This window comes from Mesoplodon densirostris, chromosome 5 (assembly GCF_025265405.1).
Source record: "Mesoplodon densirostris isolate mMesDen1 chromosome 5, mMesDen1 primary haplotype, whole genome shotgun sequence".
Classification (NCBI taxonomy): domain Eukaryota; kingdom Metazoa; phylum Chordata; class Mammalia; order Artiodactyla; family Ziphiidae; genus Mesoplodon; species Mesoplodon densirostris.
The window spans coordinates 2,587,074-2,605,615 of NC_082665.1; the positions used below are offsets into that span (position 1 = coordinate 2,587,074).

At 43.3% G+C, this 18,542-nt stretch overlaps 1 protein-coding gene across 6 annotated transcripts in view; it reads left to right on the forward strand.

Moving 5' to 3' along the window:
• The window catches only part of HSF2BP (heat shock transcription factor 2 binding protein), an 87,125-nt gene that overhangs the window by 43,955 nt on the left and 24,628 nt on the right, over positions 1-18,542 (forward strand). For all 6 annotated transcript variants that reach the window (XM_060099703.1, XM_060099707.1, XM_060099701.1 and 3 more), the window contains one exon: positions 2,954-3,057. In XM_060099703.1, the coding sequence (XP_059955686.1) occupies positions 2,954-3,057 (104 nt within the window). The remainder of the gene's footprint in view (positions 1-2,953; positions 3,058-18,542) is intronic.

An 18,542-nucleotide genomic window follows, 5' to 3' on the forward strand; every position in this document is an offset into this window, starting at 1 on the left:
AGAGCCAGACCGTCTCCGCACGCTGCCCTGCTGAGGCTCTCAGTCGCTGGGAGCTGTGTCACTTTCCATATTGAGCCCGAGCGTGTATCATGTCCCAGGTACTGTACCAGCCTATGTGTCTGTAAAGGCAAATCAGCCGTGGAGCTTGCTTTTGACAAACAAAGCTTAGTGGGGAAACCAGCTATTTTAAAAAAAATTTTTAAATTTTTATTTATTTATTTATTTATTTTGCGGTACGCGGGCCTCTCACTGTTGCGGCCTCTCCCGTTGCGGAGCACAGGCTCCGGACGCGCAGGCTCAGTGGCCATGGCTCACGGGCCCAGCCGCTCCGCGGCACGTGGGATCTTCCCGGACCGGGGCACGAACCCGTGTCCCCTGCATCGGCAGGCGGACTCTCAACCACTGTGCCACCAGGGAAGCCTGAAACCAGCTATTTTAACAGAAAACTGTAATAAACATTTTCTATGGCATGCATGTATGTGTGTACCATAATTTAATTGATCCCTTCTTAATGGACTGAATTGCTATTATTGATTTTCCTTTTGCCTCAGGCTCTAATAAGTCTTGGCATGGTACTGTTACTGATCCCATCTTGATTTTAAATTTGATATATTGCTTATTATGGAATTTTTGCAGTAGTTCTGATTTTAAAAAGTTGCATTACAATATATTTTAAAAACCTTGGTTGCTAAGCTTTTTTGGCACCCCTTAAATTTGCAACCAAAGCAAGTGCCTTGTTCTCCTCACCCTCTCCGACCCTGCTGGTTAAATGTTCAGTTGTGCACACATAGGACACTGCAGGAGATGGGCTGTGGGCTCTGGGCTCTGGTACCTTTTCCTGAAGAGAACTGGTGTTTGTCCTGACAGGCAGTTAGCTCTTCCTGACTCCTAAACCCTGGCCCCCCTGAGGTGGTCAGTGCCAGATCTGTACCTCGTTCCGTGGTTTCCTCTCACTCTCCACTGGGCTTCGTAGTGTCTGCCTCGTCCAGTGGCCGGGTCAGAGCCGGCTGCAGCCTGGGCAGATTCTGCATGCTCGCTAGTGCTCCCCTTGTCTGGTAGCTGCCTTTCTGGGCTTCCTCCTCCCTAGCTTTGCTCCATTTGCTGCAATTTCTTTAGCTCACTTTTTTAAAAGTTTATTTAATTTATTCTTTTTTGGCTGCATTGGGTCTTCGTTGCTGCGCGCGGGCTTTCTCTAGTTGCAGCGAGCGGGAGCTACTCTTTGTTGCGGTGTGTGGGCTTCTCATTGCGGCGGCTTCTCTTGTTGCAGAGCATGGGCTGTAGGCGCCTGGGCTTCAGGAGTTGTGGCTTGTGAGCTCAAGAGTTGTGACTCGTGGGCTCTAGAGCGCAGGCTCAGTAGTTGTGGTGTACGGGCTTAGTTGCTCCGCGGCATGTGAGATCTTCCCGGACCAGGGCTCAAACCCGTGTCCCCTGCATTGGCAGGCGATTCTTAACCACTGTGCAACCAGGGAAGCCCTTCTTTAGCTCTCTTTCCTGTTTAGTATTTCTCCTTTCCCAGGTGTTAATTACCCTTGAGTTTTACAGTTTGATTATTAAAGTTTTCATTCTTGTAAGTTCTTCTAGGTTCTTTTTTGAGCTGCCTGGTTATTTATAATACTCAGTAGCTCCTTGATGATGTTTTCAATTTATTTTTTGAATTATTTATACCTGTTAAACAGCTGTTTTCTATTTGGTAATTGATACTTGTAGTATCTGATAATTTTTTTTTTATGCTGACTCTGTCATTGGTTCTTTGTGCTGTTACTTTAAGGTCTTACTTTTCATGTGTTTTGTGATTTTTATTATGAACTTAAAATTGTTAGCACTGTATTTGTGAGAATTCTTTGAGGACCCAGTTGAGGGTCCTTTCCTTTAAGAGAGTGTTTCTTGTGGCTGGGTGGCTGGAGCACCTCCCATCCCAGGTCTACTTTCTTCTTAAAATTATTGGCTTGTGGATTTTCAGGCCATACAAAAAGTATGCATTCATGCCAAGCTTGACAGGTCACTCTTTCCTGGTTTTCTGAAGGGGTCTGTGCTCTGAAGTCCTGTCTTGTGTTGTTCTGAGGCTTTTCTTTCTGTCCCTCTGCACAAAGGCACTAACACTGACATTCTGTGTCTCTGGAATCTGTCATCTTTAGGGCTCACCTTTCTGAATTTGAGCTCTCACTAAGTTCCTGATTAGAGATGTTTTCCCTTCATTTCTTACAAGGTCATTCATTTTTTCCAAGACTTTGCAAAATATTTGTGTAGCCTTTTCTATTACTGTACAGTATGAAGTTTGGGGGGTCTCTGTATTCAGCAGTATTATCAGAAACCAGTCCTATCGTTTTCCAGTTTTTAATAATATTCGACTCTGTATTACTAGTTGTGGTCAGTTCCCAAGACCACTTGTAAAACCCTGTTTAACTCCAGGTCACTAGGATTGTTGGTTGTTAGGGATGGTTGGATTGTGGTGCTCTCCATCCCTTTGCTGTGGATTAAACAGGATTGTATGGCCTGACCTGGCCACCCAGACATCATGGGTAACATTCATTGAGTGAAAGGTAGGATTAAATTTTAAACAATGAATTGAACTTTTAGAGTACAGTATACTTATGAATGGAGGGTTATCTGTATATAAATGCAGGATTGGTACTAAAAGAGATTACTCAATAAATATGGTTTTGAGGTTCCCTGTGCCCGCTTTGCATGTGTCTCTTGATAATGTGAGCTTATAAGAGGTGGTGTTACGTGGCAGTATTGCTGAAGTTTCCCATTTTCGGGTAGCCTCACAGAGACAAATAGTATTTCACATACTTCTGCTTACTATACCTGTCATCCAGATTGTGTTAGAGTTGGACATCTGAAGTCTAAGGGCACCCCTAAATATGTTAAGGTCCTATGAACCAGGAGATATATTTAGGGTGACGCAGTATGGAGGGGCAGCATGTCAACACCATTTTCTTTTACATTTCAGGTTAATGCTGATGTCCCTGTACAACGTGAGCATCAATTTGAAAGGCTTGAAGTACATTAGTGAGAGTCCAGGATTCATCCCTTTGTTGTGGTGGCTTCTGAGCGGTAAGGATGGGCTTTACCTGTGCGTCTCCTTATACACGTGTTCCCCTGTGGCAGGAGGAGGTCGTAAAGTATTAGAGATGAGGGTTGTTCCTCCCAAGGTGTTCTCATGCCTTCCGAAAAAAAGATTTCAAATTATAGAAAACTCACTGGTATGCTAAGTTATTTCTAGTTCTGTTTCTGAAGTATGGCTTTCAATTTAGTTATGATTCTGTGACACAAAGAAAAATTATCTAATAAAACAGCTCGTAAGTGGCTTTAACCTGTCCCTTTCCCTGTGAACGATACAGCACTATATATACTGTCTGTGGCTCTGAACATCAGGTCTAGGGAAATCCCGTCGTTAAGCAACGTGGGGAAAAAAATCTGAGAGATTGCAGCTCTGAAGTTCCATCTGTCTATCGATCTATCCATCTGATGTGTTTTTTTGTTTTCTTTGGAATAAAAAGCTGTCTTTACTGTTTCTTCGGCTTTTCTCCCTAACCACCAATTTAACCTAAAATTTTGTCGCAATCTGTTCATCATACTTTTTTTAAAAAATAAATTTATTTGTTTATTCTTGGCTGCGTTGGGTCTTCATTGCTGCACGCGAGCTTTCTCTGGTTGTGGCGAGCAGGGGCTACTCTTCGTTGCGATGCACGGGCTTCTCATTGTGGTGGCTTCTCTTGTTGCGGAGCACGGGCTCTAGGCACGCGGGCTCAGTAGTTGTGGCTCGCGAGCTTCAGTAGTTGTGGCCTGCAGGCTCAGTAGTTGTGGCTCACAGGTTCTAGAGCGTAGGCTCAGTAGTTGTGGCTCATGGGCTTAGTTGCTCCGTGACATGTGGGATCTTCCTGGACCAGGGATCGAACCTGTGTGCCTTGCATTGGCAGGTGGATTCTTAACCACTGCGCCACCAGGGAAGTCCTGTTCATCATACTTTTTAATACCATGTCTTCAATAGGAACATATTTCATTCAAGTGTGCAAAAAATTACCTTTCCTTATTTTTTTGTAATTCAGATCAATCTCTGTTTTTGAGCTTCAGTTCCATTTGGTGGTAAATGCTTATTTTTTGTAACAGGTTTTTTGAGGTATAATTGACATGGAATAAACTGCACACATTTAAGGCAAACAACTGATAAGTTTTGACGTAAGTTATACACCCGTAAAATCATCATCACAATCAAGATAATGAGCATACCTGTCACTCTCGAGGGGTACCTTGTGCTTCTTGGATCCCTCCTTGCCGTCCCTCTATTCCCCTCTTCCCAGAAAATCGCTTGCCTCCTTTCTGTATTACAGGTTAGTTTTCATTTTCTACAGGTTTATATAAATGGAACCATGCACTGTGTATTCTTTTTTGCCTCTCTTCTTTCACTCAGCATAATTATTTTGAGATCTATCCATACTGTGTGTATTAATAGTTGATTCCTTTTTATTACTAAATAGTATTCTGTTATGTGGAGAGACTGCAATTGCTTTATGTATTCGGCTGTTGATGGACATTTGGGTTGTCTCCAAGTTTTGGCTCTTGTAAATAAAGCTGCTGTGAACATTCTTGTATGTTTTTGCCTGGACACCGGATTTCATTTCTCTTGGGTCAGCACCTGGGAGTGGACTGTCTGGCTCGTGTAATAGGTGTTTCTGTGGCACTGCCAAGCTGTGCTGCAAAGTGGTGCCACTGCTTTGCATCCCCCAGCCCCCGCCCCAGCAGAGGGTTACCGCCTCAGTTGTGCATATCCTCGTCAGTGTTCGGCATGGTCCTTCTTTTTAATTTTAGATATTCCGGGAGTGGTGTGATATACCTCACTCACTTTGGTCTTACTTTGCATTTATGTTATGACTAATGATGTTGAGCATTTTTTCCTGTGTTTATTTGCCCATCCATATATCTTCTATGATTAAATGTCTGTTCACACCTTTTTGCCCATTAAAAAAAATTGGGTTATTACTCAGCCATAAAAAGGAACAAAATTGGGTCATTTGTAGGGACATGGATGAATCTAGAGACTGTCATACAGAGTGAAGTAAGTCAGAAGGAGAAAAAAAAATATCGAATATTAACGCATGTATGTGGAACCTAGAAAAATGGTACAGATGAACCAGTTTGCAGGGCAGAAATAGAGACACAGATGTAGAGAACAAACGTATGGACACCAAGGGGGGAAAGTGGCGGGGGGAGGTGGTGGTGGTGGGATGAATTGGGCGATTGGGATTGACATGTATACACTGATGTGTATAAAATGGATGACTAATAAGAACCTGCTGTATAAAAAAAAAATTGGGTTGTTTCAATGGAGTATTGAGGTTCTCTGTATATTCTGCATACAAATCCTTTGTCAGATATGTAGTTTGCAAATAATTGCTCTCAGTTTGTTGCTTGTCTTTTTATTCTCTTAAGAGCATCTTTAAAGAACAGAAGTTCTTAATTTTTTTGGTGAGGTTTAATTTATTGTTCTTTTTCTTCTACGAATCATGCCTTTGGTATAGAAATTTTTGCCCCACAGATTTTTTAAATGTGTTTTCTTCTATTAGTTTTGTAGTTTTGCATTTTACATTTAGGTCTGTGATCCATTTTGAGTTAATATTTATATATGTTGAGTGGTATGACTCAAAGTTTTTTTGTTTTTGGGTTTTGTTTTTTTTTTTTTTGCATAAAGCCGCCTAGTTGATCTAACACCATTTGTTTGGAAGACTCTCCTTTCTCCACAGAATTGCCCTTGGACCTTTGTTGAAAATCAAATGACATTATATGAGAGGGTGTAGTTTTTGGACTCTATTCGTTTGTTCTGTGGATCCATTTTTGTAGCATTATGCCAATACCATACTTTATAATAAATCTTAAAGTCAGGTAGTGTAAATCCTCTGACTTTGTTCTTATTTTTCAAAGTTGTTTTGACTCTTTCTAAGTCCTTTGCATTTCCATACGAATTTGAGGATCAGCTTGTCGCTTTCTAACAGCGACAAAAAATCCTGTTGGGATTTTTATTAGGATTGTGTTGAATCAGCAGTTCGTCTTGGGGAGAATTGACATTTGAGCAATACCGAGTCTCCCAGTCAATGGAATAGTATATGTATGTCCATTTATTTAGATGTTGTTGGGAGCGCAGAGGAACTGGCCTCCTTTGTTTCTGGCTTCTTTTCAAGGCTGCTGATGTAGTAAATCCCCGTGAAGGTAGAGATACTGTCTCTCCCCAGAACAAAGGGTGGGTTTGTTGACACTCACGCAATAGGGATAATGCTTCCCTCTGGGGAAAAGGTCTGGCAGGATTACTCCCATCATGAACGATTTGGGTTCCCTGAGCTTGGGGTTTCTCTTCTGCAATGCAGCCCATGGCGTATGCCTGGCCCTGTAGAATTGGGTCTCAGTGAACTGTGCTGACCCTCTGGATATGGCCGTTGCCGTGGAGGAATACTGTTCTTTGCCTTGGACACAGGGGTGTTGTCTCTCCTGCCAGCATCCGTGAGACTCTCGCACGCTGGCTTCTTAACTTGCAAGTAGGGTAAAACCCCAGATCCTCCAAAGCTGTAAGGAGGTGGCCGAGAGGGCTGTGTTTGTATTTTAGGAGGCCTCCTGCCCACGAGGGCTAGGTATTTGACCAGACAGCTTTTTTCTCTTGAGAACGTGAGCCAAGGAACCCATGGAATCAGAGGTGGGTCTTGGGCTAGAGGTGGGTAGCTATCCCGGCTGGTCGCTGTGGGCCATGTGCCAGCAGATGGTGTCAGTCGGTGGGGGCGGGGGTGGGGAGAGGGCGAGGATAATTAAATAAGGGTCCCTAACACTCCTGGAGTGCCAGGCAATGTGTATTTACAGATTTACTTCTCTAAATACCCTTATAAGGCAAATATTACGATTTATGTTTTATATATGAGGAAACTGGAGCACGCAGGGATGAAGTGACTTCCTCGAGGTCATACAGTTTCTGGGTGGAAGTCCGGGCAGTTGGGTTCTAGGTCCCTTCTCCCAGCCACTCTGCGGACCTCCACTCCACAGGAAGTGCCTCTGAGATGGATGCTAAGTTCCCGGTGACCTCTCTCCTTTCCTTGTCTCCTGGTGTGGCGAGGCTCAGCCTTAGAGATAGATGTCCTGAAACCTTACGCCCCTCTCTGCTAGCTTGCAGCCAGTGATCCTCCAGCACCTTTTGCCAGTTGTTTACTTTCGCATAAAAAGAGGGCCTTAGGCTGAATGTTCTCTAGGGCCTTTTCTAGCTCTGGTGCTCCAGAAATGTTCCAGGGCCGAGTGACAGTCCTTACAGTTTCATTTTAATTTAGGCAGCTCTCTAGGTTGCCAGCAACCCAAGAGTGTCGGTTCCTGACCCTCACCAGAGGTGGCGTGCTTTGACCAGGGTGGACTGTTCCTGCTTGAACTTCGGGTCCTGTACAGTGGGGGCTGGGGTAAAGTTGCCTTAATGCCACTTTTTGCCCCGGGGCCATCAGGCTTTCTTGCTCATGAAGACAGTTACTGGTTCTTTTGACAATGTGCACAGCCCAAAGCTTAATAAATCTTTTGAAAGGTCATCTTAATTGATGTTATTTGCTATCATAGTCAAATAAAGACAAGGTCTGTCAAGCCCAGCATGTTTGTCCCCTGATTTATCTATGGAATTAATTTAACTTAAAAATTGAAATTTGTTATAGAATTTGGTGTGTCTTTTAGGAAGGTGAATATATATTTTATTATAGAATAGGAAAATAGAAACAAAAGTAGTTCTCTGAAAAAAGTATGTTCATCTTGGTGCCTGGCGGTGGTGGTGTGATTGTTTTCATAATTCTCGACTGTCATAACTGCTTAGGACTAAGAATTTAAAAACTGGCTTATTCTTGCTTTTAGGTAGATCTGCTTTATGAAAATACACTAGAAAATAAGAATATCTCTTAACTTTTAAAAGATCTAGGAAAAAAGATTCCATTACTTCTTTCAATAATTGGTTCCTACATTTGTCAGTTTTCATGTTAGGAAATTTGATATGTTTTAGAGAACATGGACTTTGGATTCATTAGACCCAGATTGAAATTACAGCTTGTCTACTTGGGAACTTACCTTTTAGGATCCCTCTTTTCTGCTCTGCAAAATGGGGATTTCTACCTCAAGGGTCTTCATGTATATGAAAATGCAGTAGTGCCTGGGCCAATACCTAACATACTAGGTGTTAAAGAGGTGTTAGTTTTGCTTTTTATTTATAATCTAAACCTTCTATGCCACAATGAAAGCTCATTTCCTTTTAATTCCTTTGACCTAAAGGTGGCAAGTTGCTTTCAAGTATCCGGACTTCTTTCATCCAGAGTACAGGGCCAGTTGCTGTTAATCATCCCTGACTAAATAATCTCATTTCCTTTAACCTTTGCTGGGTTTCGTTTTCCTTCCCTTTATTCAACTGTGTGGCTGGCTTTTTCCCAGGCTTTCTCCAAATTCTTCACATTCCTCTCAAGCCGAGGAACTGGCGTGGAACCCTAGCCAATAGCTGATGAGGACGGAGCGTTCTGGGAGGACGTCGGCCGTATGTCATGTAGCCGTTACTGCAGACTGGTGTTCAGATCACACCTGTAACTTTTCAGTGCTGCACTTCCTACTCATGTCTACAATGTTGAACAGACATATAGGCATTTGCTTCCCACCTTACATTTATTTGGTTTATCTAAGTAATATGAAACATTGATGTTCTACCCAATTTGTATTAATATCTTCAGCCCAGACCTCTCTCCTGAACTCCAGACTCATATATCCGATTATCTACTTGACGTCTCCACGTGGACATCTAATAGACATTCAAACTCAGTGTGTTCAGACTAAATTCCTAATCTTCCTCCATTTAACTCTACTCACGGCCTTCCCAGTCTTAGTTGATGGCAACTCTATTTTTCCAGTTTCTCAGGCCTGTAAAGACCTTGGAGTGATCCTTGTCTCCTTCTACTCTGATACCCACGTGCAGTCTGTAAGGAAATTCAGATGGCCCTGCTTTCAAAATAAATCCACAGTCTGACCACAGTGTGCCACTGCCACCAGGTTTGGGCCTCGCTCATCTTCTGTTTAAAAACTTCAAGTCACCTCCTGCAGATCTCCCATCAGTCCATCCTTGTAGACCATGAATTGGGAGGCAGGGGTGTGATGGCATAGATCCTGGACAAGTCTCCTTACTGAAAACAGTCAAAACGTCTGGTTAGATATAAAGAACACTTTAAAAATCCTCCTTTGAGCTAGAAAAATAGTAATTACACCCAGAGCACAAAAGCCAAGTGAAAGTGAGATGCCAGACAGGTTAACAGAGACCTGAGCTAACTCCTGTTCTGAAGGCATTTGTCAAGATGACCTTTAGTTTCCGTGTCCTAACAGGGTGTGGGGACAGGAAACAAAGCTCAGTTACCACCCTAAATGAGTAGCCGGGTAGGGGACTCCCAAAGGTACTTACCAGCATTGTCAGGGTAGACTGAAGGTACTCTGCCTGCCCTTGCAGACTCCAGGAAGGCGGCCTGTGTGACCTTAGGGACTGAACACAGTGGGGGAAAATCTCTTCTGAGAATAACCATAGGCTGTAGTGGAGGAAAAATGTCCTCTGAGAATTAATCACTGTAGACTGGTTTTCATGCAGCTTCGAAGCCTGAATTCAAACCACCCAGGCGGTCCTTGTTTAGAGAACAATGCACATCCTTTCTGGAGGATTCTTTGACTTCAACCGGTTCATACAGATAAGGTTCCAAGAGTCAGAGCTCACATATGAAAAGTTACAAAAAGCATGGGAAGTATCATTAGTGAAATAACATGACATAGACCCTAAAGAAGATTTCAGATCTAAGAGTTATCAAATCAGTATAAAATAAGTATGTTAACTGTGTTTAAAGAAATAAAAGAAGGGATTAATATATGAGTAAAGAGTGAGAGATTGTGAAAGTGACTGGGCAGATCTGAAAAAGGGTCGAATAATATTTCTGGAAGTGAACAATATAATGATTGCAATTATAAATTTATTAGACAGCTTTAACAGCAGATTAGACACAGTTGAAGCGATAATTAGATTGAGGCAGACAGTTCTGAAGAAATTATCCAGAATGAAGCACAGAGAGACAGAGATGGAAAATTGGAGTGGGCAGGAGACACAGAGGAGAGACTGAGCCCTGGACGTATCAGCATTCTGGGAAGCGAGGGGAGAGTGAGGGAGACAGCCGCAGCGTTTGAAGAGGTCATGACGGAGGAGCTCCCCACCTTGTGTACACTGAATCTGAGAAGTCCACCTGATTGTGAGCAGGATGAAGGACAAGGAATCTGCACTAAGACACACTGTATTGAAAACCAGAACATTAGAGAGAGGAGGTCTTAGAGGCAGGCAGACAGAAAAGATGTATACCTTCAGAGGATTGACACTTAGACTGACAGTTGACCCCTTCACAGCAACAGTGCAATATCTTAGCACGGAGAGAAAATAACTGTGAACACGAATTTGTATGCTTTTTTCCCCCCGCCAACAAATAGCTTTCAGAGCAAGGGTGAAATAAAGACATTTCAGACAAACAAGAACTGAGAGAGTCTGTCACCAATAGACCTTCCCAGTAGGAGCTTCTAAAGGGTGTATATATATATATACACACATACATATATACATATATACACACTTCAGGAGGAGCTTGATCTTGGATGGAAAGTGTGAGATGCAAGTGAGAACAATGATCAGAGACGGTAGCATATGTATCAATAAGTCAAAATAAACACTGATGAACAGAAGACCCAAACAGTAGAATACCAAGAGCAAAGTAATAGCATGTGCATGGGAGGAGGATAGGCAGAGCGGCAGCATTGTGAGGTCCAGCCCTGTTCAAAACCGAGAGCCGAAACAGTGGCTAATTTCAGACCTTGACAGTATGCAGGTGAAAGTTTCTAGGATCACGTGGAGATAATAGAAATAGACTCTATGCCTATAACGTTAATACAGGATAAAATGCAATGTGAAAAATAATTCAAAAGATGGCAAGAGAGAAAAAATGAAAAAATAAGATGGAAGCAATAAATCCAAAAATATGTACAGTTACAACTATAAATGGACCAAATGACCCAATTAAGAGATAGTCATGTCAGACTGGATTTAAAGTAGTCATCCAGTTATATGTTGTTTATAAGAGATTCATTTAAAACATAAGAATACATAAAGGTTGAGAATAAAAGGAAAACATACTAGGCAGATTCTCATCGCCAGATTCTGTATCACCAGGATATAACATTTTGAACTTATATAAACACTTCCTAATATAGTCTCAAAAATGAAACAACTAAAAACAGCATAAGAAGGAATTCATAAATCCCCCATGATCAGGGACATTTTAACCCACTTCACTCAATACTTGATAACTAAAAAAGAACAAACACTCAATAAGGATATGAATGGTTTGAAAAACACAACTAACCAATCTGCCCCACTGGATGCACAGAAGACTCCAACTGTGTACTTGTTGCAGTTACACATGGAAAATTTATGAAAGTGATCATTTTCTGGGGTTTGAAGCAAGTCTCACGTTTCAGATGATAAGAATCGTATGGGGTATCTTCTTTGACCACAATACAGTGAAGGTGGAAATTAATAACAAAAAGAGAATTAGTAAAATCCTGAGTGTAGAAATTAAGTAGCCCATGAGTAAAAGAAGAACTCATAATAGAAATCAGATGTTTTGAACTGCATAATGAAAATATTACATATCAAAAATGGTGAAATACATTTAAATCAGTATTTAGTAGAAAGTTTATCAATTTAAAGAAGAAAGTAGAAAATGAATAAGCTGAACATCTACATAAGAACTTAAGAAATGGGAACAACCCTGGGTAGGCTCAACAGCAGATTTGAGCTGGTGGGAAGAATCAGCAAACTTAACGCTAGCTAGAGATTATCTGCTCTGAACAACAGAAACAAAAGAGGAAGATGGAAAATGAACAAAGCTCAGAGACCTCTGGGACATCATCAAGCCTACCAACATAAGCATAGTGTGAGTCCCTGAAGGAAATACTTGAGAGAAAGGGGCAGAAAAAATATTTGAAAAGAGAACATCTGAAAACATCTTAACTTTGATGAAAAACAATCCATATATCCAAGAAGATATGTGAGCTTCAAGTAGGATAAACAAAAAGATCTACATGTAGACATGTCACAGTCACACTGTTAAAACTTAGGACCAAGAGAACATTTCGGAATCAGTGAAACACGTACAAGGAAACCACAGGTTGACAGCTCACTGCTCATCAGAAACAGTGGTCCTAAAGCAGAGGGATGATGTGTCCAAAGTTCTGAAAGAAAAGACCTTCTACCAAGAATTCTGTGTCCAGCTAAACTAGTCTTCAAAATGAAGGCAAAATACATTCCTGGATAAGCAAAGACTGAGAGGTTTTATTGCTAGCAGACCTTCTTTACAAGAAAGGAAGTTCTTAAAGCTGGGAGAAAATGACCCCAATGCATAACTTCAATCCAGAGATATTGGTGGAGGCCACCTTTCCATGAGCTCAGTATGATTCATGGGTAAGGCTGGTGTTTCAGAGGCGCTCTCTGTTGAAACTGTTGTGTTTTTTTTTTTTTTTTTTTTTTTTTTTTTTTTTGCGGTACACGGGCCTCTCACTGCTGTGGCCTCTCCCGTTGCGGAGCACAGCCTCCAGATGTGCAGGCTCAGCGGCCATGGCTCACGGGCCCAGCCACTCCACGGCATGTGGGATCTTCCCGGACTGGGGCATGAACCTGTGTCGCCTGCATTGGTAGGCGGACTCTCAACCACTGCGCCACCAGTGAAGCCCAAAACTGTTGTTTTAAAACACTTCTAGTAAGAGTGAAAGATTTTATCCCATCCCTGGGTACATATCCAAAAAGAATTGAAAAAAGGATCTTGAGGAGATATTTGCATACCCATGTTTACTGCAGCATTTATTCACAATAGTCAAGATAAGGAAGCAACTTAAATGTCCATCAACAGATGAATGGATAAAGAAACTGTGGTCTATACGTATAGTGGAGTATTTTTCAGCCTTAAAAAGGAAGGGCGGTTTGACACCTGCCACAACGTGGTTGAACCTTGAGGACATCGAGGTAGCTGACTGAAATAAGCCAGTCACAAAAAGACAAATCCTGCACCATCCCCCTTACATGAGGCGTCCAAAGTCATCAAACCCAGCGACTTTGAACACCGCCTCATTCGGTCCGCCCTTGCCGTTCTCCTGTCTCTGCAGGCTCAGCTCGGGTCATGCCTCTTAGGAGCTTTCTGCTGCTGCTCTAGCCCACGTCAAGCCCTGTCTCCTTTGGTTTCCCATTTTATTTAGAGACATATTAATTTAACATTTTTTTGGTATCTTGTTTCATAAATATCAGTCATATCCAACTGGACCGTACATTTCCTTTTGGTTGGAACCATATCTTAGGTTTTCACGCAATTCCTGTTGTCGAAAGCCTGCCTCTCCCCTTGCCCTTGGCCGTAGTCTCCATTCCACCTGCTGCAGGAGCCGCCCTGCGCTGCTCCACATCTGTTAGGAGACGGTGTCCAGTTTCCCTCAGGCCATTTATGCATTCTGTAGCTTTCCCCGTGGTCTCCTGCCTCTGTTCTGGATTTGCTTTCCAGTTCTTCACTGAACTGGGTGCTGACTGGGTCTCTGAGGATCTTCTGAATCCCCACCACTTTGCCCAAGCATCTGGGTCTTTTTGCCACGACCTGCAAGAAGTTAGTGGCCACCTCTGGCTCAACATTGCCTGGACACACCTCCTGTTCTGTACACTCCTCAGGTTGGTCACCAGCCTAGGCAGAGGTGGGGTCCCCAAGTTCACTGTTGGTGGCGTGATTGGACCCTGGGCTAGGAAAGTTAGCCTTGACTCAGTTTCTGTGGGGCTGTTCTTAGGTCTGCTTGGCATGCTCCTGCCTTCTACCCTGACCACTGGTCAGCGTGGGGCCTGGTGGTGCCATGGTGACGATCTCAGTGAAGGGCACGTGGCCTGAGCCAGACCAGAGTCGTCCTCCAGGAGTGTTCTGGCTGGAGCTACTGAAGAGGAGTGTTTTTCCCAGTCGGGGCCATAGAGAGCTGCCTGTGGCTATGTGGCTGGCCACCTGGGGGAAGTTCATCTGTGCTGCCGGTCACTGAAGCCAGGTCAGAGTGCTGACACAAGGTGCAAAGAGGGATCCTCCAGTTTGCAGTTGGCGTCACCCTGCCCTTCCCAGAGCTGGGTTGTTTAGCTTTTTCTCAGATTTTGAGTCACTCCAGCATCTTCTGTGAATAGCTCCTCTCATTTTTCTAAAGTTAGTTTAAGCATCATTTTCCTTTCAGTGAGGACAGTGTACCTCCGTCCTCTAACTCACACCTCCCTACCCCACTGTGGTGTCACTTTCTCTTTTACCGTGGCACCAGTCACCTTTTGTCATGCTGTGTAATTCCCCTGGTTGGTCTGCTTGTTGTTTATTGTCTCTCTTCCACACGGGAATGAAAGCTCCAAGAGGGCAGGGATCTCGTTCGGCTCACAGATGATCCCAAGCACCTGTAACATGTAGGAGGTGCACAAAAACACATCTCCAATGAATGAATGAAACCCTTCAGTTTGTGTGCAGCTGTCCATCATCTCACACAGAGATGCAATGCTCTTATTTGGACTTTGGTTATATCACAGAGAGTATTTGGCATTTGGTTATATATATCTGGATCATAGGCACAGAGGAAGGCTGAGAGGTTTACATGCTGATGAAAGTTTAGTTACGTATCTTCAGCATTCCTATTGGCCCAAATAGGTGGCCTTGCAAGGGTTATGATTCTGGTAAGCTACGTCTTTATTATGTGAACAATGATGATAACTATGTGATCAAAAAGCAAAACATTTAAGATGGTTATTTACAAAGATTTTCAATATAACTGCTTTATTATGTTGGTTAAATATTTCTCCTAATACTTTGCATTAGCCCAGTGTTCAGATTGTCAGTGCAACAGGTGTGGCATTTGTCTTTAAAAAAAAAACCATGGGGCTTCCCTGGTGGCGCAGTGGTTGGGAGTCTGCCTGCCGATGCAGGGGACGCGGGTTCGTGCCCCAGTCCGGGAAGACCCCACATGCTGCGGAGTGGCTGGGCCCGTGAGCCATGGCCGCTGAGCCTGCGCGTCCGGAGCCTGTGCTCCGCAACGGGAGAGGCCACAGCAGTGAGAGGCCCACGTACCGCAAAAAAAAAAAAAAAAAAAAAAAAAAAACACGGAAAACTCTCAAATATTATTGACTTGACACTTGGCCTTCAGGTCCCGTAGGACAAAGAAGTCAGCCTCCCCACAGGATATTGTGGGGCCTGTTCTCTTTGATTAATCAAACCTTATGTAACAGTTTTAACCAGAAACACAGTCTAGATGTTTGATTTTTAGCTGTTGATAGAATTGAGTGGTCAAATGACTACTTCATATCTTGAAGGATGTCAGAAAACATTTGGCTTACATATGTCAGATCCAACAAGCTGAGAACAATCGAAAATTTAGTCTGATAGAGGTATAATTAATTCATGGTCACAATTTAGAAAGGGGAGGTAGTTTATATGGAAAGATGAGTTTGGTGTGGGACATGCTCAGTTCAGGGTAACAGTAAAAAAAAGAAAATATCTGAAGGGAACTATCCAACAGGTCATCGGAGATGAGAAGCTTGGAGTCCATGTTTTAGGCCAGAGGCGTGGGTCTGGGAGTCATTGTTAGAGAAGTAACAGAACAGAGGACTGGGAGTGTGGAGACCGTCATGCAGCCGAGCTGGCTCTCCCAGGGCCATGGGGGAGTGAGGAGAAGCAGGGCGAGGGCAGAGGTGGGCCTAGCCCCCTCTCTGGCAGTTTCCTGGTTTGTGGTTCTGGGCGAGTCCTTTAGATTATATGACAATCAGGCTTGTCATCTACAAAGTAGAACTGCAGATGTGTCTCTGCTTTCCTCAAAGGGAGACCATGAGAATTTAATGTAACAGTAAATGGAAATGGTTTATAAATTAAATAAAAGGAGAAAATAGTCATTTGTGAAGAAAGGAGTCTAATAGTGTCAGATATATGTTGAAGATCAAGAAAACAGGAAAGGAGAAAAGGCTTTGGTGATCTTTGAAAAGATTTTCTGTAGAGGACAGAATTAAGGACAAAGGGGATTGAAGGAGGGGCTGGGGAAACGGGAGCAGAGGTCAGGGTAATGCTGCTTGGGCGGGAGTTTGTTAGTGAAAGGGGGGCTTCGTGCGTGGGTATTAAGGGTATTAAGGGTCATCAGGTCCTAATTTTCAGGTTTTGAATTTCACATAGAAAGGAAATAATTAAAAATAAGAATTAGGGACTTCCCTGGAGGGCCAGTGGTTAAGACTCAGCGCTTCCAGGGCAGGGGGTGCGGGTTCCATCCCTGGTCGGGGAACCAAGAATCCTGCATGACGAGCGCTCGGCCAAAAAACAACAACAACAAAAAATAACAAACCCCCCCAAGAATTAATATATCTTACTTTACAACACACTGTGACCATAACATTTTCTTGGGCAAGGAGTTATTTTCTCTTGCAGTTCATCTTTTTTTTTTTTTTAATTAATTAATTTATTTATTTTTTATTAGTTTCTGCTTTATAACAAAGTGAATCAGTCATACATATACATCTGTTCCCACATCCCTTCCCTCATGCATCTCCCTCCCTCCCACCCTCCCTATCCCACCCCTCCAGGCGGTCACAAAGCACCGAGCTGATCTCCCTGTGCTCTTGCAGTTCATCTTTAAATGGTGAGTTCATTTCTGGCATAAAAGTAGGTTACTAAAATGTGATACTTGCTTCATTTTTGGTGGTTTGTTTTAATACAGTCTGCTAATATTAGAATAGTTTTTATAATCATTCTTTCTGTATGAATTCTGCATTATTCTTTAAGAAAAGACATCATTAAGTATTTTTCACTGATGGAAGACCCAATGCTTAGGATTATTGTTCTTTATAAGATTATTCAGCCTCAGCTAATGAAATTTCCCATATGATTTGTAAACGTTCCAGCTGTGAACACTCTACTGATAACACGAGTTATGTAACATCTTGGAAGCCGGTTTATTCAGGAGTCAAAAGAAAGCCTTTAGAAAGTGAAAATTGGGAAGTTAGTGTTTATCATATATTTGCTGGGCTATATTTTGTGGACACAAATATAACATTTTAAGTGCTAAAATTATAGAGAAAAACTTGCTTGTCTCAAGATCATATGGCTCCAGGAGAGAGCCTGGCTAGAACTTGAAGGTGCACGACCAGAGCATCTTCTAATCCTACCTGCATGACCCTCCCAGCCAGAATGTCCACCAGGCCACAGAGGCTTCTGCAGAGCAGGGGCAATGCCAGGGCACCAGGAGGCCACCGTGACTTCAGCTCAGGAACAGCACAGAAGGCAGGGACCCCTCCCCCCATTTAGCATGGGAAGGTGCCCGTTAGAGTTCTGCTTACGTTACGTGCAAGGCACAGGGTTCTTGAGTCATCTCTTACAGTTGGATCAGATCATAGCAGTCAGAGATCATTACCCCTATTTTACAAGATGTGACACTGTGCACTGCACAGTGCTGAGAGTGATGCAGTTCCTGAGCTTGTAGCGCTTGGGGTCGGAACCACTTTGCCTTTCTCCCATGACTTCTCTGGTTGTGTCTGTGTATTCTGGACACTGTGCATGACTTATCCAGCACCCCATGTCGTGTCCCTCGTATCTATTACTCAGGGCTTCACTCTCCCTTTCATGGACCATATGACCCCGGGAAAGAGATTCTGAACTCCAGTAGGGGCTTTTGTGGAAAAAAAGGGAGAACGTACACGCGCACAAACCTACCTGTGCCCTAATATTCAAGCTTGGGTCCCCGTCCATAGAGGTTGTAATGTAATTGACTGGGACCCAGATGTCGAGGTTTCACACCTTCTCGGTGACTCTAAGGTGCACGGCAGGGTTGAGGGTTAGTGGTCTGAGGCAGTCAGGGCAAATCCTACCATCGTGCCAGTGATGGGTTTAGGGTTCAGGGCTTATTCCACCCAGTGCGTGGCATCCTCCGGCCCATGGTCGCTGGTCCGGAAGAGGATGCATGCGCTACGTGAGGCCCGTCCAGACGCCAAGGATGGTGGAGAGGCTTTTCCCTCACCGGATGTGAACAAGGAGGCACGTAGCCCTGCATGCTCCTTGCACCTCCGTGTGATTGAGTGTGCCAGCCTTACAGTGACGCTGTGCAGGGTGGAGTGGGGGGAAGAGGGGACCCAGGTCTTTGATGGCGTGATTGAGCCAGTGAGCCCAGCTCTATAATGGACTTGACACGACATCCTAAAGGTTATTAGTGCTTAAGCCCGTTTGAGTTGTAGTTTTGTATTTTTTGCTAAGTATTCTGACTCACTGTTTCTGTAGTAAAATTCAGTAGGATTTCCTAAATCAGTTCCAAGTTTCTCGATACGCAGAATGAAGGGATACAAAGAAGGTGTGATAGTCGGAGGTAACATCTGTGTTGCCTTGAAAGCGTACCCTGCCAGCATCAACGTACCTGCTTTGCTCTTCTTGACAAAATGTGAAGATGTAGCAGAGTTCTTCACA